The 22,278-nt window shown below is 39.3% G+C and overlaps 1 protein-coding gene across 1 annotated transcript in view; it reads right to left on the reverse strand.

Annotated features, from left to right (window-relative positions):
• Positions 1–12,452, reverse strand: part of ptdss2 (phosphatidylserine synthase 2) — a 233,274-nt gene extending 220,822 nt beyond the window's left edge. The window contains exon 1 of the mRNA XM_039744791.1: positions 11,513–12,452. Within this exon, the coding sequence (XP_039600725.1) occupies positions 11,513–11,715 (203 nt within the window). The 5' untranslated portion in view covers positions 11,716–12,452. The remainder of the gene's footprint in view (positions 1–11,512) is intronic.
• Positions 12,453–22,278: the final 9,826 nt, after the last annotated feature.

Raw genomic sequence — 22,278 nt, forward strand, 5'->3', positions numbered from 1 at the left:
AAGGACAGCAGCTGTGCCACTGAAAGTCAAAGAAGACATTATGAGGCTAAACAACAAGAGTAAAACCATTAGAGACATTGGTAAAATCTCGGAATTACCTAAATCAACTGTCTGGAATATCAGTAAAAAGAAAGAATGCACTGGTGAGCTCTGTTATTACAAACAGACTGGTAGGCCAAGGAAGACCTCCACTTCTCATGACAGAAGAATCCTCACAGTAGTAAAGAAAACCCCCAAACGCCTGTGCGACAGATCATGCACAGTCTTCAGGAGGCAGATGTGGGTGTGTCTAAGACGACTATCAGCAGAAGACTTCATGAAAAAAATACTGAGGACACACTGCAAGATGCAAACCACAAAGACAGGATGGACAGATTACAGTTTGCAAAAAAGTACTTAAAGAAGCCTGCAAAATTCTGGGAAAAGTTCTTGTGGACAGATGAGACAAAGATGAACTTGAATCAGAGTGATAACAGCAGTAAAGTGTGGAGACAAAAAGGACCTGGCCGATATCCAAAGTATATCGCCTCATCTGTTAAACAAGGTGGTGGTGGTATGGCTTGGGAACGTAGGCTGTCACAGATCCTGACCCAGTTCTCTTTATTGATGACGGAACTGCTCACAGCAGTCGCACAATGAATTCTGAAGTGTTCAGAAACATCTGATCTGCTCAAGTTCTACTAATTGCCCCCAAACTCACTGCCCAGTGCTTTATCTTTCAACAAGATAATGATCCAAATATGCTGCTAAGGCAACACGTGAGTTTTTCAAAGCTAAATTGAAAATTCTTGAATGGCTAAGCATGTCACCTAATTTAAATTCAGCTGAGCAGGCCTTCCTTATGGTGAAGAGAAATCTTAATGCACCAAGACCCGAAACAAGCAGGAGCTGAAGATGGCTGCATTAGAGGCTTGACAGAGCATCACCAGAGAAGTTCCTCAGCACCTGGTGATGCCTATGAATTGCTGACTTCAAGCAGTCATTGAATTCAAATAATTTGTGACAAAGTGCTAAATATGACTACTTTGTTATACCTACCATTGCTGTGTCAAAGGCATTACGGTTCCCTAAAATGGGGGCCATGTAGAAAATGTGAAATGTATGCAAATAGCCTTAAATGAAAGTGAGCAATGTGCACTTTAAAATTGCAACACAAACAATTCAGAGGAGATTAAACTATGAGTATAGGGTTATATCAAGAATAAATGTGTCTTTGTCTCAAACACTATGCATCTTTCCATGTGCACATTCTAAATTTACTCTCTCACATAATCCCTCCAGTAACTGAAAAATACTGCTTAAAATGAACACTAAACAAAATTCACACATTGTAATATCAGTGCTGCTGAATTAGTGAATTCCATGACAATTTTCTTGAACAAACTCTTTAAAGCTGTTTTTGCTACTTCAAGCTTTTACAATCTGATTTGTCAGAGAATAATCCCTCTATTAGGTTTGTAACATGTGCTTTTGTAAGATTTGTGTTTGCATCTTTAAGCAGTTAATAAACTTACCAATGAGTCTAATGAATTTACATTTCAAATGTTGCAAACTACTGGGGTCTCATTTATAATACTTTGCATGGAGGAGAGCATAAAAATACATGAACAGCAATGAACGGATCATGGGTTGACCCAGGCCACCAAACCCTGACACTTGCCAGTCTCGTCTTGGTATTCACAAGTAGCTTGTGCTTTATTGGAATGTCACTGATTATGGTTAACAGAAACGGCTTCATTCTCGCAAGGTGCCCTTATTGCAGTAGGAGTGCAGTAAAGTGTTCTGATTATGTTAGGAAAATCAGAAACTGCTGCAAATTGCCTTTTTATGTTGGCAAAAATGGGTTATATTTTATGCATGTAGAGCCACACCATATTAAAACTGGATGTAGCGCCTCACCGGTCAGTTAATGACTTCCAGCACAGTAGACATGAAGCTGCTTGAAATAATCCTGACCTGTCGGCCGGTTCCCTTACTGACGAAAAAAACAAAAAGTTCATCAGTGCAAATAAGTAGATTTGGCCCTCTTAAAAGGGCAATAAAATAAAGTCTGTATATTACATTTATCACTTTTGAGGGGTAATATGTTTGTCACATTAATGTCCATTAAAGTAACAGCTTGGTGAAATAAATATACTTGTGTGTGTTCTCATTTAGCTGGTTTGGCTGCATTTTCCAGTCTCTATGTAGCGTTGTGTACTAATGGGTCAGAGTTGCCGTAAATATATAAATGTTTTCCCATCAAGTTTTCTTTTATAAATCCTGATTTTTAGAGGAAAAGTGCAACAGCTTTTAGCACAAGCATGCGCCATATATAGATAACCTGAACTAAATTTAAAGCTGGTGCTATGAGCAGGTATCTGATGGGCTGATAGACAGACTCAGTTTGATTGGCTTGGGGTGGAGCAACAGTTTAAGGAAGTTTGACTTCCGTTTAACTTTTTGGTTACAGAATATGTGCATGTCTTTGCAGGAATATACAAACTGTTTCCAAAATTGGCTATTGGTAGTGCTCAGATGCTGAGGTAGGATAGGTTTGCGAGAAAAAGATTTTCTTTTTAAAGGTGGCAACTGCAGAAGAATGGATTTCATCAATCTATAAAGTACAGCAAGGGGGCTTCATGTGAGCAGAGCTATCCAACTGAAGAGCAGTGTGGTGACTCAACAGTTGGCTGCTCTTATAGGAATTGTAAGTTTACTCCTATTATACATTATATGGCGGGAGGATACAGCAAGATCACTTCTTTCTCATGGATTCAGTGTAGTGCTTGGCGTGTGGCAAATTCAATTTTTCCTTTTTGGAATATTCTGGATTTTTTTTTTTAATATTTCAAACCAAAGTTGGTTGAATCTGATGATGTGGTGGACCAACGGTGTTAGATTCAATTCACCGTCATTGTCATTGCACACAGCACAAGTACTATGACAAAGAAACACTATTCCTGAGTGCAAATAATAGTAAATACAATCTAAACTGATAAATATTAATACATATATAATAACAATAAAATAATTCACACATAAAAACTGCATAACAATACATAAATATATAGAAATGTGATGAACAAAAAAAGAAACGAAAAGGCTCTAAAGTCCCCAAATGCACTTGAATGTTATGCCATGCGTACATTTTCTACCTTGTTAAAATATGTGCTACAGACAATCTATAAGCCAAGATAATCTTTAAACCAGCTGGCTGTTATATAACGGAATTCTTAATGGGGAATATCTGCAGACTCATCAAGCAGTGCTGTTTAATTGATAAGTTTAGAAAGTAGGAGTGGATAGCATGGACAAATATGCAGATCTTGGTATAGCTAAACATATATACAAATATACTGTACTATACTGGTAAGACTGAAGCACACTTTTAGAACAAATATTACATGCTTTAATGATTAATTGCACACACAGGATGGCAAAGTTTTACTACGAAAATGGATTCACAAAACACGTACTGCGCTCGAAAGCCGTGGGGGCGGAGTTTCATGTGACATCATCACGCCTCCCACGTAATCACGTGAACTGACTGTCAACGCAGTACGTAGAAAACCAGGAAGAGCTCCAAAAAGCACTGAAGAAAACATGCATTATATAATTGAGAAGGCAGTGAAACAATAAGAAGCGAGCGAATGGCATATACAACTATATTTATGAGTGCTGCTACTTCGGAAACAAAGCACGATGTAAACCTACACTTTAAATTAAGTTCATAGACAGGCTGCCGCTGGCGTTTGTAATTTAGTGCCTGCCCATATAAGGCCGTCCGTCCGCGGCAATCCAATAGCAAACTCCCACTAAATATTCACGGGTTAAGGACTGTGCTTATGCAGAGGAAGATGAGATGGTCAGGGGGGTGTTTGGCACAAACTCAGCGAAACTGCGAGAGAAACTTTTAAGTGCCGGGTCTTAGCTAACATTAAATACAGCCGTGGACATCGCACGTGATGGCACCAGTACTGCTGGGAAACTTCGCAGCGGAGAAGTAGTGTGTTAAAGAAGTTATGAAAAATAAAGGGAACATTTTGAAAATAACGTAACATGATTGTCAATATACAGTAATTGTTTTGTGAGTGTTATGAGTGTTGCAGTCATCAATGATTTGATTATCATTATTTCTTTCAATCAGGTTCGTATTTGTAGGATGTGTTGTGTTCAAGTTACATTTCGTGTTTGTCAATCGTTGTAAAGATGACAGGTTTCACTCATCAATTCGTTTCTTACTGCATCAATAAACAGCTTGTCTTCCTCTTTATCTGAGACGTAACACACTGCATGCACAGGTTTTTTTTTACACTGTCTTCCTTTAGCGGGACATTCACTTTTTCCACCGTGTGCTTTGTTTCCGCAGTAGTTGCACTTATGAATATGTTTGTATGTGTCACACGCTTCATATTTTTTTGCTGCCTTCTCAATTGTGTAATTCGGTTTTTGTTCAGCACTATTTGGAACTGTTGCTTTTTGTCTGTGCACTGCGTCAGTTCACGTGAGCCGCTCGGTGTACATGCATCGAAGGTTCCCAGCTGTGCTGGTGCCATCTTGTGCGATGTCCACGGCTGTATTTAATGTTAGCTAAGACCTGGCACAGTTTCGCGGAGTTTGTGCCAAATTGAAGATTTATCGGAAGAAATGACAATGTTGAAGGGCCCTTTTAGACTCCGATATAGATGAAACTGTTTTTGAAATTATCAAGGAACAGGTGGAACGGACTCTACTACACTCCAGTTCAGGTGATGCAGTTCCCTGCTCTGGACGTCCATCCTTTGACATTCCAGCTGAGTCAATAGAACACCTTCTGTTATGTGGTTTAAAAGCACGACAGATTGCAGATCTATATGGTGTATCGGAGAAGACAATCACAAGGCGAATGAGCCAGTTTGATATACGGTAAGCTGCAACGGCTGTATTAGTTTAGGTACTTTGACATGAAATGCCCAAAGCAGCTCCAACTAATATTTTGAACTGAACAACTTTACCACTGATCAGAGATATACAGTTGTTTGAAAAAGTAGCTGCGAATATGCAACTGACTTTATACTCGTAAAACAAAGGTCAAATACTCAGTTCAAAAAGGGCCGCCAACATTGTAATTTCTTCCGATAAATCTTCAATTCTCTCTCTGAAATACGTAATATCTTCAGCAGAATCCATTTAATCGGCAGTAGTAAGCATTTTTCTAATTAATTCTTGTGCTATCGATTCACCAATCAGTAACTAGAGGGAGCGTTAGAGCCCACTCTCTCAACTGACGAATGAAAGTGACAGTTTTATTTCAAGTCGTATTTCATGACGGTTTGCAGGAATGTTACGGACAAAATGAAATAAATAAATAAGCAACGAAAAACATATTTCGTGACATTTATTTATTTATGCTTTCATTTCATGACATATTTATTTATTAAGGCTCTCATTTCATGACACATTTATTTATTTATGCTCACATTTCACAGTACTTTATTTATTTACGCATTTATTTATTTATTTCATTTTGTCCGAAATATTCCTCCATAGTAGTCATGTCTGAAAGTTGCCATTGATACCAAAGTCAAAAAATGGATACTGACTAATCCAAGCACCGTTTTTAAATTTAAAAAATGAAATAATTTTACAGTTTTCTAAGTCACGACTGTAGCTTCATTTCATTAGGTTTAGCCCAACTAAACTGACTGACCTGATTTTCTTTACTCCGACTATGAGTCCCTTTCTGTAATATTGTACAGTGAGTATAGTATTCACATTTTGTTGTTTTACAACCTGAAATAAAGACACACACAAAAAATATTCTTCCAGCTGTATTTACTCAATGCAACTTATAACAGCCATGTGAAAGATATAGAAGCAACAGTTCAGGGGAAAAAAAAAAAACAATCGGAATCACTGGGATGGTTAAAGTATCTTCCCCCGGTGTCAGTATGTTATGGATCCACCTTTTGCTTTCATAATTCTCCATCAACTTTGCACATCAAGACTGAGTAATATTTGCCCACTCATCAAACCTACTGTAGGACTCTAGAGCTCTGAGGCAGTAGCAGTAACCACTGTGCCACCATGCTTCACCACTGGCACTACTCTCTGTGAGAAGTATTGCAAAGGGGAAGAGTTCAATTTGAAAGATATTGAATCTTGTACAGACTATACCTTATTAAATATACATGAAAAAGCAATATGTGTAATAGATTAATAGTGGTAAATGGAAAAATTTCAAAGTAGATTCTATACTAAGAAAGGTACTGTTTCAAAGAGGTCAATAAAGTGGCCATGAAGGAAGGTGCTACACATGGGTTTCAAACTGATAATCTTGTTAGTAGGCATAAAATGAAGCTAATTTAAAATACAAATCAATTTATTGACCAAAGGTTCCCAAACTGACAATCTGGATAGTAGGCAGCAAATGATGCAACTTAAAATACAAATTAATCAGTCAAACAATTTGAAATGTGCTCCACAATGGTTCCAAACTTTTGAACAGTGAACAGTTGAACAGTGGACAGAAAATTATGATAACTGAAATACAAAATCAATCAAATCAGCCACTGTAAAACAAAGTTAGGCTTGTAATTCTCAAGTCCCCCTGCCTGTTACAGCCCTGGGTGTAAATAGTGTCACTATCAATAGGGTGGAATCATTTAAAATCCCAGAGTATCACTATTGTTTATGGCCAAAACTGAGAACATGTTCTTTATCTACCTACTTATAAAGCTGATTACATGGCAGTTATTATAAACATTCTCACGTCCTCCACACCAGTTTGGCTTTGCAGTGTATCTGCTCTTTCACAATATAAACTGCAGGGCATTGTTCAGAGGAGGAGTAATCAGGATTAAAAGTCTAAAAGGTACTCGCTGTTCAGAACCTCAGGCCTGGAAAGGGAGCAGGCACAGTAATCAATGGCCACACTGACCTGAGCAATTGTCTCTTTCAGTTATGGAAAATGTTACAGATGCATGGCAGAAATTCCTGCAGTGTTCCACCCTGACATTTAAAGAAGCAACTATTACATCGAAGGCAAAAGTTTAGAAGGCTGTGTGAAGCCTAGTATGCCGAGTTAAGACAAAAAAAAACTGGTGTGGGGGCAGTGGGTGTGGTGCTGAGAACAAAAAGACGAAGGTGGCTTAGGCATGTGGGGCATAAGGCAGGGAACAGCTGGGTAATGAGAGGAAGAGGCGCACCAAGATGGAGGTGACAGGGATAAGGGTGAAAAGGATGCTGAAAGAAGATATGGTTGCAGGAGGTTTACTAATGACATGAATAGAATGGGTCTCACCTCAATGGCTGCCAAGGTCCACAGACGATGGAGGGAAATGATGGGGTTATGTGGGGACTAGGCAATAAAGTGATGATGAAGAAAATGTTACATACTCAAAAACAACTTAACATGCCAGTACTTTTTTACCCCTCCAGTGGTCAATCATGACTTTTAATTCACCTCTATCTCCAACCGAAATTGGTTTAACTTTTAAAGGCTGTCCAGTATGCTGGCTAAGGGAGTGCCTTCTGAGTCACGAGAAGATAAGGAACCCAGATGAAGTGCAAAGGGTTGCTCAGATGTTCACAATTTCTACTTTATCCCTCCAAACAGCAGAACACAAGGTGTGGGAGGAACAGTAACATCACATCAGGGATTACCCAGAATCCTCACCTCTTCCTCCCTGCTGGCTATAACAACTGAGTTAAACCTGAAAGCTGCTGCACATTCAGAGACCAGCCTTTGGTGGAGACGGATATTGCCCCAAAACAGCTCCTTACTTAGCCTAGATGGCAATACATTGGATGGTGGAGTCTCCCAATTTTCTCTTCGATTTGATACAAACAATCCCTTTTTAGTTGTAGAAATTAAACGGGTGCTTGGAGGTCCCCAACCTTTATTCTATTCTAAATTTCTCCTTTTGCAAGACTTACGTGGAATAGGCAGGAGTACAACTCAACACTTTACCAAATTTTCTTGTCAGATGTTCACATCTTTATTATTATATATTGCGTACAACCTTGCAATGATGACACATATTCCTGTTATTATTTCTCATATCAACAGCTACAGCAAACATTCCTAGCAACTACATTGCCTGGCAACAAGTTCATTCATACATTCATTCAAATTTAGCATGGCCTTGTCAGTTTAACATTCCTTGCAGAAAATGAATAGGTAATAACCCATCTGGCTGATGGTTCAAACCTCACATTGAATTGTTTGACCAGACTGAGTCAAAGGCTAGGCTGTGAATTTCCCCTTGGGATTAATAAAGTATATCTATCTATCTTTCTAGACCATGTATACATGTATTGTATAATATTTAAACAGTTAAACTATAGCTTTGTAATTACACAGTACCAGTGGTAGGTGTTCACTATAAAAAATAATTGGTACACGAAATAAATGCCACAATTTCAACTTCTCCCTTCAATTCTCTTGAATTATAGAACACCAGGAACCAACAGGCACCACATAAAAAAGGGTCAGAGGTTCACTTACCACTTCTGGCTTACAGTGAAATCCTGAGGCACTGACTTTAATGGCATTTATTCCATTTGTAAAAAAGCACAATATTATCAAGCCTACCAAATCCAAATCAGGTTGTGTGCAGCGGCACTGGACACAAAGTAGGAAACTACCCAGGAGACAGCCACACACATATCCACATTCACACTGACACCTGGGGTGAATTCCGAGTTGCTGATTAACCCAGCCATCGGGGCTGATGTGGAAGTAAAACCCACACAGATATAGGGAGAATGTTCAAATTACCTATGGGCAACAGCCCAGGGTGTATGTGAACCCAAGACACAGCTGCATTGATCACTGTATTTGTATAAGGAGTACTGATTAATAACCTCCATACCCTCTACTGCCAGCCAGTTTTTGACATGCTGTTAATTTTACATTTGCATGCCTTTCTAATTTTGTTACCTTCCATCTGTACAATAAAAATACAAATATTTAAACTAAATCCCAGAAAACTGACTAGGCAGGCAGTGTGGCATAGCAGTTAGTGGTTCAAACCCTGAGGTTGTGATAAGGGCTATGGAGGTGTAGTCAGAATCAGAAGCAATTATTAGGTTACTACAGTCAAAGGTGGTTAAAAATCCACCGACTCCAACTAAATGCAAACTCTGATAAAATGTGTTAAAATTTCACTTTGACATACAGTATACTGATTTGATTAAACTATTATTTCATATAGACTTTTGATAAAAATATAGGTTCTTTTTTACATTTTTAAGTTTAGTTTTATGTTTAATGTTACTCAGTGTTTTTATGCCACAACGACATTGCTACTGCCTTTAAAACCTGAACTTTAACAGGCTAGGGTGCTGACAAGTAGCCTGATGATTTCTGGTGGCAGTGATGAAGTGCCATGTATCTTCAATATATATATGTTAGTCTAATTACAAAATGGAGGCGTTGGGAGTCAGTGGTACCATAAATTGAGGAGTCGGAGATGGTGGTACCATAAATTGGAGTAAAGCTTGGAGTCAAAGGTTTTGTGTATTAACTCCATGACCCTGGTTGAAGGTTCAGATCCCACTACTGACACTGTGTGACCATGAGCAAGTCATTTCACCAACTTGTGCTCTAATTGGAAATACAAAAGAAATGTAACCAACTGTATCTCACATATTCTAAGTCACCTTGTGTGAAGGCTTGGGCCAGTAAGAAGTAATAATAACAACAACAGCTCCTTGAGACTGTGAACACAATTTTAAAAAAAGATAATAAATGTAATCCTCACTGCCAATTTTCCTGTATGGCCCCAGCCACATACCTTCACCTGAAATGGTTAATATTGTAGAATTAAAACAATTACCAGACTGCTCCCCACCACCATGTGATAGGTTGTAATTTGTACACACCACTTTTCCTCCATTCATCCCCAAAAACATTCAGGTTTGGTTAGCTGCAGTCTCCACTGCAAGCATACACGTGAAGCAGCCCTGCAATGGCCTGGTGCCATGTCTAAAAGCTAGTTTCTGCATTGCACCCTACATTTCCCTGTGACCATGAATTGGATTAAGCAAGTTTAATTGTACAAGTCAAAGCTCTTTAGAGTGTGTTTCAGATCAAGCAGCTATAAAAAAAAATAAAGGTCAGATTGTCAATTCTCACTGTTGACTGAGTATGACCCTAAATTTGAGTAGGCACTGCTAAAGTAAAAATAAGGATATTGTATTATAGAAGATTAGAAAAACTGTGACGAAAACAGGCCAGTCACCCCAATAAGCTCATCCATCTTACTCATCTAGAGTGTCCAAAATAACATCTAGCCGAGATCTGAAGTAACCTAAAGTATTGCTCTCCACCACACTACACATTAATTTATTCCTTGTGTTTATGTTTCTTTGCGCGAGGAACGACTTTCTAACATTTGTGAGAAATCTATTCTTAACTTTCCATCCGTGTCCCCATGTTCTTGATGTTGAGTTTTAAGTAACAGTAATGCCTTTCATATTTTTAAAAACTTTAGCTTTGTCACCACTTAATCTCTTGCTTGCTTTGACTGCAAAAGGTTCAAATCCTTCAATCTCTCTTCACAGCTCGTGCCTCTTACTCCCAGAATCAGCCTAGTGCCTCTTCTCTGAAATTTCTCTAGTACTGCTATGTCTTCTTCTTCTTTCGGCTGCTCCCGTTAGGGGCTGCCACAGCAGATCATCTTCTTCCATATCTTTCTGTCCTCTGTATCTTGTTCTGTTACACCCATCACCTGCATGTCCTCTCTCACCACATCCATAAACCTTTGCTTAGGCCTTCTTCTTTTCCTCTTCCCTGGCAGCTCTTTTTTTGTAATATGGAGACCAACATTGAACGTGGTACTCCAGGTAAGCCCTCACTAGTGAGTTTATTCAACTTAAGCCTAGCCTTCCTTGACTTGTCTTTCAAATGTCATGATATGTTACAGAAGATCCTATTAACTTTTGTGGATGCATCTAACTGGCTGTAGAGAGTGATGGGTCCACGACGACTCATAGGTCCTTCTCATAAGGTGTACTATTAAGTTCTCTGATATCCCACTGTGTATCCAAATCTGAGATTAATATTCTCTGCATGTAATACTGAATTTTGTATTTACTCATATTAAATCTCATCTGCCACAAATGTGCCCAAGCTTGTATGCTGTCCAAGTCACATACAATTTAGCTGACTCCACATTATCTGCCCTTCCACCCAGTCAACTTGCTTGTTATATTCCAAAATATTTACGTATATTAAAATAAGCAACATCCACAGCACTGATCCCTGAGGGGGACACAACTTTAAACATCATCTAGTTCTGAAAAGTATATGTACCTGTGCAGACGTGTGTTGTAACATGAGACTATTAAATTCAATCTACGTGACCGTGCGCAAGTCAATCAGTTGGATCATCGTCCTTTGTGTAAAGGTTTATAATTCTCTACTTACACAAACGCGCCATATAAAATAAAGTTTCAATGCTCATTACCCGTGGTATAAAAAGCTGCAATTATGATCGAATTAGATCAAATAAACTACAAAAAAAAAAAAAAAAGTTCGACTCACCAAAAGAAAGTATTGGTCCCATCATCAAAGACTTGGGGCCCCACTTGCTTGCGGAAACTGTTCTCCCTGGAGAGCTGCTTGGAGGCCCTGACCCTGGGGACATCGCCAGACTTGGACACCCCCACATCCATAGATCCATTCATGTGGTCCTCAGATAAGTATTCCGCGGATGGCGCGCCACTTTTCTTTTCACTTTTAGTCATTCTGAGCCTTCGTAAGAAACGATCAAAAAATCTCCACTCCACTAAAAGGAGAAGAAAGCCGCTTTCACGTGGGATCCGTTGCCTCCTTCCAGTTACAATGAGTCGGCTATGAAATGCCGATAGCCTTGTCTGTTTCCAGCTCTGTTAACCTCTGTAACGGCAGCACGCAAAGTCCGTCACTCGGTCGTTTTGTCACACCAAGGTCCCCAACTCGCAGGTCCACACTGGCGCATTTCTTACAGGGCAAGCCGGGCAGTGAACGTCTCCCCTCATTTAAAAGGGCGTCGCTCCTCTGTATCTGTCCTACTGCTCTCGATCTAGCGGAGTCGAGCTCAGGACTTCGTCCACAGTGTGCACCGCTCAGATGAAGGCATTCGCCTCACGCTGCCATCCGGCAATTACACAGAAAAGTTACAAAAGCCGGGCAAGCGTCCCGCATGACGAACACAAAAACGGAGGACTGCGTCGGAGGTGCCTCTGCATCACCAGTCTGCCTGGGAAGAATGCTGCGTCTTGGTCGCATGGGTAATCAGCAGGTCGTGCTGAATGCGCACAGGGGGAGGAGAGTAACGAAGGTAAAGTCAATTTTAAAAAGACCTGTTAGTTCAATCCGGCCAAACCCGTTTAAGCCGTCCCAGAGGTATCTAACAACAGGGAACGCGCTACTCCACAGCCAGCATCGGCGTGTTCTAACAGTGTGCGCACAGCACGACGCACTCACGCTTCACCCGTCAGCTGTTGTCACTTCCGCGCACTGTGCGCGTCACAGGCAGCAGAGCGCTTGTCGGTCTGCTAATAGCCACTTAGGCAGCCGCTCCGTAAAGAAATGCATTTAACTTGTAAAAGCCATGAATGTCGGCCTACTGAGAGATTCGATATGTACATATATGTCTCTAAAAATATTTGTTTAATTCAAAAATACAGGCCTAAAATACATCATTTTATAGTACCGCTATATATTTGCATAATACCGCCCTATATGTCCTAATCACGCCCTCCAGTTTCTGGAGATAAAGCGCGCAGTCATACCGCAGCTCCTATCTCGATTAGCGTAAGTAGGCGTGGCAAATCAAAGTGAGGGTGAGTTATGACGTTTGCAGGCGGAGCTTAGAGACTACACTGTCCGTGAAAGGGAGAAAGGCGACACACCTAGGATTAGAGAAGCTATGCAATTATTATTAGTAGTATTATTATTATTATTCCAAATTTTCCTTAAGGAAGCGTGTTCAGAAACTAGCGCCCGTTTGAGTCTCTTTGGCTTTACATGAAGTCAAGTGAGTTTAATGTCGTACCATCTATATTGCAGTACGTGCGCAGGACTGCTGTTCAACATATACATAAACACAGGGACAAGTGCAACATAAATAAATAAATAACTATATTATATTATACTATGCTATACTATGAATTGATAAATTTGAATATAAAGTAATACATTGAAATAGTAACAAAATAATGGTAACAACTAATAATAATGAAAACTACAGTAGTGATACTTGTAGCAATGGTACTGCATATAAATAAACTAGTAAGAGCAGATCTGAGGGGAGGAGGGTAGACTATGGCAGGCACCAGTACTCAGCATGATGTTGCTGAAGACTGTGAATCCGACGCATGTCTGGGGTTGCCCTGCCAAGATGTTTCTCACTATCACTATCCTCACTATATATACAGTATATATATAATATGTGTGTTTGAAAAAAAATTAAAGTTTCTTCTTCTTTTCCACTTTTGGGGTTGATGTGTCTGATCAACCTTCTCCATACAGCTCAGTCTTGCACCTCCTCCCCAGTCAAACCTTTTTCCTTCAAGTCTTCCTTATCTATTCATCTCCACTTCGGTCTCCCTCCCTTTCTCTTACCCTATACTTCCATTCTCATCACTCTTTGGTCTACGTATTCATTATCTCTCCTCATCACCTGTCCATACCACTTCAGCCAAGGTTCCTGTACTTTCTTAAATGTCTCTCCCACTATTGTTGTACCTTAGGTTTTTTTATACTTTCTAACTTTCCTACTTTCATATTCTTTAACTTTCTCCAAATGTGTACTTTTTTTTGAGCCTTTCGAATTCTACTGCTTTCATAATCTCTAACCTGCTCTGCATGTGTACAGGTGCTGGTCATAAAATTTAGAATATCATGACAAAGTTGATTTATTTCAGTAATTCCATTCAAACAGTGAAATTTGTATATTTGATTCATTCATTACACACAGACTGATGTATTTCAAATGTTTATTTCTTTTAATTTTGATGATTATAACTGACAACTAATGAAAGTCCCAAATTCAGTATCTCGGAAAATTAGAATATCAATTAAGACCAATGCAAAAAAAGGATTTTTAGAAATGTTGGCCAACTGAAAGGTATGAACATGAAATGTATGAGCATGTACAGCACTTGATATTTATTTGGGGTTCCTTTGGCTTGGATTACTGCAGCAATGCGGACGTGCTTTTTTTTCAATTCCACTTGTTCCGGGCTGATAGTTACTTTCCTTATTTTCTAAATTTGCACCTTGATTATTCTTTTTCTTTTTTGCTCTTTTTTCTCTCCAATGCTTTTGAGTCTCTTTTCTCTGCGCTGCTTTCTTCTTTGCATGGTTATCAACATTTCATCAATAACATATTGTCCTTATACGCTTTATATGCACTGAGAGCCCTGGATCTGTGTGTGCTCAAAGCCAAAACATGACTGAGTGTTTTGCTGCCCGTGGTCTTATTTGATACTGGTTGTAAGTAGGGCATGTCTTGCAAGAATCGTATGTTCTGCATCTCCGCGAGGCGGTCCTGGGTCAATCTCTTTGCACAAAGTCTCATGTTTAAGATCCCCGCGAGACACTCTATGGCTAATCTCTTTCGTCTCATGGGTCTTTTAAGTGTCTTCCATGATCTTCACGTGAAGATCACGTCTCGTCTCCCTAGTGTTTCGCTCCAGGATTTTTTTTTATAATTGAGAGATTACATCTGGATAATTTCCAAAATAGTATCAAAACATATCAGTTTCAGTATGTGTGGTGGACATCCCTGAGCTTATTTGCTCTACTTTTGGAAGTTTTATACTTTTATTTTTGTGTAGTGATCATGGAACAACCCCACTGAAGAATATAACAGTAGTTACCCAGACCTTGTTGCTGGCTGTGAAGGCACCCCTATCTATAATCAAGCTTCAGGCTCCCATATATGTAGGTCTGCTACTGCTCATGCACTCCCTTTACAGCCTCAGCTCCATACATCATTGCTGGTCTTACCACTGTCTCAAAAACCATCCCTTTAACTTTTGCCTTCACTCTCTCATCATACAATACTCTTTCCCCAATTGCTCCATCCACGCTGCACTCTATGGGTTATGTCTGCATCTAATTCTTCATCTTCGGCTACCACTGATCCTGGATATTTAAGTTTATCCACTCTTTTCGATAGCTCTCCCTGCAAGCTAACTTCTGAATTCTGATCCTCATTAAACCTCATTTATTCTTTCTTCTTCCTATTTATCTTCACTCCTCTCTCTTCCAAAGCCCTTTTCCATTCTTCCAACTTCCTCTCCGCTTCATCGTTTCTGGTGCTGCACAACACAATATCTTCAGCTACTAAGTACTGTAGTGTAGTAGACAGTAAAACTATAGTGACTTTCAAAACTCAACTTGATGTTTTTTTGGAAGAAATAAAGTGAAAGGACTGGCAAGCTTTGTTGGGCTGAATGGCATGTTCTCATCTAGAGTGTTTTAATGTCCTAATGCACAGCAAAAAGCCTGCAGCAGGGGGATTATTAGTCTTTTAGCCCACCAATCAACACAACCATAACCAGATCAAAGAGGTAAGGACTTAAAGAAGACCCCTGGTGCAGACCTCCTCTAACTGGGATCTTGTTTGTTACCCTAAAACTACTTTTAACCCAAGTCCTCACTCTCTCTCACATATCCTGGACACTCCTCATATACATTTCTGCTACTTCGTTTTCTCTCTTGCACCTCCAGACCTTTTGATGTGACACTCTATCATAAGCCGTCTTTAAATCAATAAACATCATATGCAAACCTTTTTGTTTTTCTCCATACTTCTCTATCAACTATCAGAATACAAAGACTGCATCCGTTGTTCCTCTCCCTGGCATAAAACCAAACTGCTCCTCCCCTATGGTGGTCTTTTCTCTACAAACCTTCTCTCAATAACTCCCAAATTGTCATTGTGTGTGACATCAGCTTTATCCCTCTATATCCTGGATATTGCCCTTCTTCTCATAAATGGATTAGGTTGATTATGCAGTTGTGATTATGACACGGCCTTATTCAAAGTAATTCAGTATAGGATGGCACAGTGGTTAGTGCTTACATGTCAAAAATTCAATGTCCTGGGTCCAGATATTGTTCACATGGAGTGTGCACACTCTCCTCATGGCTCATAGTTTTCCTCCACATACAACATATTCAACCTAATATAATTTGGAGGGGCTTGGAACATTTCATGTTAAGATCTTAGTGAGAAGTCAAGCAAAATTACCCCTTTTATTGTCTAACTAAAAAGATTACAATATGCAAGCTTTTGAGGCAACTCAGGCCCCTCAAAAGCTTGCATATTGTAATCTTTTTAGTTATCCAATAAAAGGTGTCATTTTCCTTGACTTCTCACTACATTCCTAATGGCTAACACGGTACAACACCCTAGTATTAAAATCTTTAAAGATTAAGTTTTCCTTTGTCTATTTGGTTTCACATACCCATATGTAGACCAGACATTTACACAATAATTGTAACAAATCTAATATTTGTTACAGCGAGGTACCACATCCATAATATGAAGTGGATGATATGAACACTAAATGTCAACCTTTTTGAAACAGAAATTGAATTTTTCATTATAACTCTTCACAAAATTAAAAATAAGAAAGCTAGAGTAGCCTTTGAGTTAATTAATTTATGTAAATTAGTTAAGTATCTCTGATTATATTGTATGTTGTATTGTCTGTTGCTTATTGTTAATGATGTTTTTTTTTTTTTTGGTTGTTCATAAAGCAGTTTTCAAAAGACGTGCCAATTGGCCATTTCAAAGTGACTCCTACAATCAGGGCTGTTTCTGGGCATAAACGGTCTAGGCAAGCTCCTAGGGCTCACTCTAGTGGTCAGGGTGCATTACTGCATCCCTATGTAGCGATTTCTATCGTTATTTTGTTTAGAAGAATTTGACCGGACCAGACCGGTCAGAACACAAAGTAATGTTTATGTTGTGTGCCTCAGCAGCACCGGCACTGCACGGCACAATCTGTTGCCCAGAAACGGCCCTGGGGGACGCAACATTTTTTTTAAACAATAAAAACCTACAAACACTTGGGCTCGAAGCAAATGTCTGATTATCAGGGTCGGATTTTCCTATAGGCTAACTAGGCTTCAGCCTAGGGCCTCAAGATCAAGAGGGGCCTACATTCAAATTGTTAGCAATTTAAACAAACTTGAAAATGGGAGGTGAAAGGGCCTCATAAGTGGAATAGCCTAGGGCCTCTTTTCATCTAAATCCGTCCCTGCCAATTATATTGTTCCTCTTCTTGCACTTCTTGTTCTACTTCTTCTTCTAACTTCTTGCAGTTGAACTCTAATAAAACTGAGGTGCTTCTTATGGGCACAAAATCTGCAATTGCGAAGGCATCAAAGATCTCAGTATTAATAGACAACACATCTGTTACCTGTACAGATCAGATAAAAAGCCTTGGTGTAATTCTGGATAGCACGTTGTCTTTTCAGTCTCACATTAGTTCTGTTGCTAGAGCAGCTTACTTCCACCTGCGTAACATTAATCGCCTGCGTCCATCTTTATCAAATCACTCTACTGCTATTTTAGTCAACAGTTTGGTCACCTCCCGCCTGGACTATTGCAACTCACTTCTCTTTGGTCTGCCCCAAAAGTTACTACATAAACTTCAACTTGTTCAGAATTTGGCTGCTCGTATAATTACTAAAACACCCTATTCTGATCACATTAAACCTGTTATTCAGCAGTTTCATTGGCTGCCAATAAAGTTTAGGGTCAACTATAAAATGTTAGTCCTTACATATAAGGCTATTCATAATCTTGCCCCTACATATCTCTCACAGCTCCTACAAGTCACTAAACCCTCTCGCATGCTCAGATCCTCTTCTTCCATCAACTTAAATAATCCACCAGCACGTCTTGTCACGATGGGATATCGAGCATTTAGCAGATCGGGACCTTCCTTATGGAACTCATTACCTGCTTATCTTAGGAATATGACTACCCTTCACCAATTTCAGGCTAATCTTAAAACTCATCTGTTCAAAATTGCTTATTCACTGTAATTGTTACTGGTGTTGTTTTATTTGGATTTAAAATTTTTTAGTTATTGAATGTTTATTTTTTATCTGATTATACAGTGATCTTGAGTTTTTTGAAAGGCGCTTCAAACAAAATGTATTATTATTATTATTATTATTATTATTATTATTATTTTTTCGCGTACAAGCGATTTTCGGTCTTAACATCTGACAACCTACACAGCACGAACAACATCATCAACAATGATGATGATGAAAATAAATAATAATCTTCAAACTGAAAGGAGACACAAAATAACAAATGAAAATTAAATGATTAAAAAAGGGAACAGAACAGTTGCTCTTGAGTGAATTGCTAAAAGTTGATTTAACCCAAAGTATGATCGTCTCTAAAATGGCCACACATTAAAACTTGTGTTAAAACTTAGCAAATCTCGTTCTCTGTTGCTCATAAATTTGTGTGATTCGCTCTTGGTCCGCTTAAGCGGGTGTGTGTTTGTGTAGATAGGTAGACTGCACTATTTGCATACAGGAGCATACAGTAAAAAGGAATTGTGGGTAAAGACTCCTACTTAAAGATTTCACTAAATATTGTCATTATGCTAAATTTTCAGTTTATTTAATTAATTTAAACAACATGTATATGTTATGGTAATGTCTTCGTAAAAAGAATTATATGTTGAATGTCACTATTATACTACTATATCATATTGCTGTAGAATTGTGCTCTATACTTGAAATATTTTTATTTTATTATTATATTGTATTGAGGATTATTTGTGTTCTGTTCTGTGTATTTTGATGTAATTACCCTTTTTTTGACACCGTCTGCACGCCCAGCCTACCTGGAAAGGGGTGTTTTTTGAACTGCATTTCCCAAAGTTTCTTCCATTTTTTCCCTACAATATATATTTTTTTTTTTCCCTCATCTTCTTAGACAGCGAAGGCTAGGGGGCTGTCAAAAGGCAGGGCCTGTTAAAGCCCATAGTGATTTTGAGCTATACAAAAATAAATTGCATTGTATTGTACTATCAAAAGGGACACGTTTAACTGGTGGTTTGAATATATATCTATAGAAAGTAATATATAGTTTTAGCAATAATTTAAGTGTTTCTTAGTTTTCTTTAGAGAACCATTAAAGGCAAGTCCACTAATGCAGCCTGATTCTTACTTAGTTTCTGAAATGGTACCCCTCAAGAGTGTATTTTTCTGAGACAGTTTTGAAAACAAATGTTACTATAACTCGATATTCTCAAATTGTGAGCCTGAGGTCCTTAATACTTCTCTGCCCCCAGTTCAGTCTCCAGGTCTGGCAGTGATGATTCATCTTCACCTAGGGCAGCAAAAATCCTAGAACCAGAACTTCCTACAATGTGCTGGTGTCTTAACCGGGCTGTTTTCTGTCTTGTGCCTGTTGTTTCCCTGGTCCCACATGATTCTGAATTAAATTTATGAGTTTGAGAATATTATGGAGGACGACACAGTGGAACAGCTGCTACCTTGTGGTAAGGAGACCAGGGTTTGTGTTTCTATTTTTTTTTATTAGTATTTATTTATTTCTCTGAGGCCTTCATCCAAAGTGACATACAACATTTAAGATAGAAATAGTTACATTTCTTTTGTTTTTCCAATTGGAGTACCGGCAGGTGAAGTGACTCGTGTCAGTTGCGGGACTTGGACTCACGACCTCAGGGTCTGAGCTCCAAAGCCTTAACCAAACTATGCTGCACTGCATGTTCAACTCCAAGGGGGACCCCAAATGGACTTTATGTTGATCATGAATGAGCTGAGCCATGCTAAACTTCAAGGGGGACTACAAACGGACTTTAGATGGATTATGAATGAATCAAACTTCAAGGGGGAACATCCTAACCCCCCATTCCGGAACTCCCCTCAGTCCAAAAAAGGTTTTAGGATTTCAAAATGGTTTGTGGCAGTTATTTCCAGGCCCACCCATGTTGCAATTTCTGGCTTTGCAGATGGTAGAAATTACAGTATACTCTGCACATGTGGCAATAATGACCCTATAAACCCACATGTCAGACTTTAAATATAAAACTGAAACATGCAGAACGTGCTAGACAACTCTGAAATCATTGGAGATATAACTGCTGGACAGAAGGGAAGACCTGGTGGGTGACTATGCCATTGACTAGTGAAGGCTTATTACAGGGGGTCCTCGAGTTACGATACAGTTCCGTTCCTACAACAGTGATGTAACCCGAATTTTGATATAAGTTGAAACACACCCTAGCCTAAGTCACTTACCTATCCTAGCACATTTGCAAAATCATAATCTAGAACATAAAAACACAACTAAGCCACAGAAAAAGGTAAAGGACATAAATATACTGTACTGTACACTGTACTGCAGTAACAGAAAAATGCGTGTAAAAAAAATTCCTTCTCTTTATTCCTTCTGATCTTTTTACAATGTCTAATTTCACTTCCATCGTGATGGCTTTCCTCTTCTTCGAAGCACTGCCATCAGAAGACTCTGACTTTCATTTAGGAGCCATGATAAGGGGCACAAAATCGCCAAACAAAGCAACACAAACAGAACACTTGTGCCTCGCGCAACCAAACTAGTTCTCCCACGTAGTCTGTAAGTACGACGCTAACGGCGTAAGCCGAAACACTCACGTCTCAATTTTTTTAAGTTTTTATGGGAGTGAGCATTGTAAACTCGAAACGTCGTATGTCGAGACATTGGAACTCGAGGACCCCCTGTATTATCTTGCTGACACCTTTATCCAAAGCAATTTACAACATCTGAGAGATAATTGGTTCCATTTCCTTAGTTTTTCCAATTGGAGCACAGGTAGAAGAAGTGACTTGCTTGTTGTCACACTTGTGTCATCAGCTGGACTTGAACCCACAAACACAGGGTTTGAAGACCACAGCCTTAACCACTAAAGCCACACTGCCTGCCTGTTCCGCATATGAGCATGGATGTCTTCCCACAGTCCGAAGACATGCAGGTCAGGTGGACTGGCATTTCTAAATTGCTCCTAGTTTGTGTCCGCCCTATGACAGACTGGTTTCCTGTCCAGGGATTATTGCTGCCTTGTGCTGGGTGACAGCTGCTCTGGATAGGTTTAGAAAAGAGTACGAGGGAGAATTTTATGGTGACCAGCAGACTACAAACCCATGAAGCCCTGTATGTGTCAAGCAAAAAAAAAAAAATTACTAACTCGTTTAAACTGATTATTTTTATTTTGTTCCTGACACTACGGCCATGTGGCGTGATTCCCTGAGGGTGATCCTCATTGTTGAGGACCCAAGTGGCTGGACCAGGCCAAGCGGACGCCCACGTAACACCTGGCTGTGGCAGATAGAGGGTCACGTTCAGAGAGAGTGACTGGACTGCGTGTCTGCCTGGGGGGTTGCCAACCGGGATCCCGAGCTATTTTGTCATGTGGTGAGTACGGCAACACACTGTACCAGTGCACGCTCCCTAACCTGACCTGACTCTTATTTCAGTAGTACAGATCCCTGTTACGTATTAATTCATTCAAAACAGATTATTATTATTTTTCCGTCTTGCAGTTTTTATTACAGAGCTCCATACGGTTTTCTTGGCATACAGCTCAGTGAACTAATCCTGATACTCTGTATGTTCAATTCATCATAATAACTACTCATGGTGGCTCTAAAATCTGTACTGACTCCTACTCTCTCTTCTGTTTCTTTTTCCGGTTTCTTTGTGGTGGTGGCCTGCGCCTCCTCCACCTACTAAAAGCTTCATGATGCTCCAACAATAATGGATGGATTAAAAGGCAGAAGTCTACGTGACCATCATCATCAAGTCCTTCCGTGAGAATCCTAAATCCAAAGAGGACTGTTTCATTTATGTTAGGTAGAATGCCCAGAGGGGACTGGGCGGTCTCATGGTCTGGAATCCCTACAGATTTTATTTTTTTTCTTCAGCCGTCTGGAGTTTTTTTCTGTCCACCCTGGCCATTGGACCTTACTCTTATTCTATGTTAACTAATGTGGTCTTATTTTAATTTCTTATTTTGTCTTTAATTTTTCTATTATTTAATATGTAAAGCACTTTGAGCTACTGTTTGTATGAAAATGTGCTATAGAAATAAATGTTGTTGTTGTTGTTGAACTGTAAAGTGTTAAAATTGGTGACCCGGAACAGGAACTAGTTGGAAGACCACTGCGTTTACTTATTTTTTTCTATCCTCCCTGGCCATTGGACCTTACTTTATTCTTTGTTACTTAGTATTGTCTAATCTTATTTTTGTTTTTTTATAAACTTTTCTTTCTTC

This window comes from Polypterus senegalus, chromosome 1 (genome assembly GCF_016835505.1).
Source record: "Polypterus senegalus isolate Bchr_013 chromosome 1, ASM1683550v1, whole genome shotgun sequence".
NCBI lineage: Eukaryota > Metazoa > Chordata > Cladistia > Polypteriformes > Polypteridae > Polypterus > Polypterus senegalus.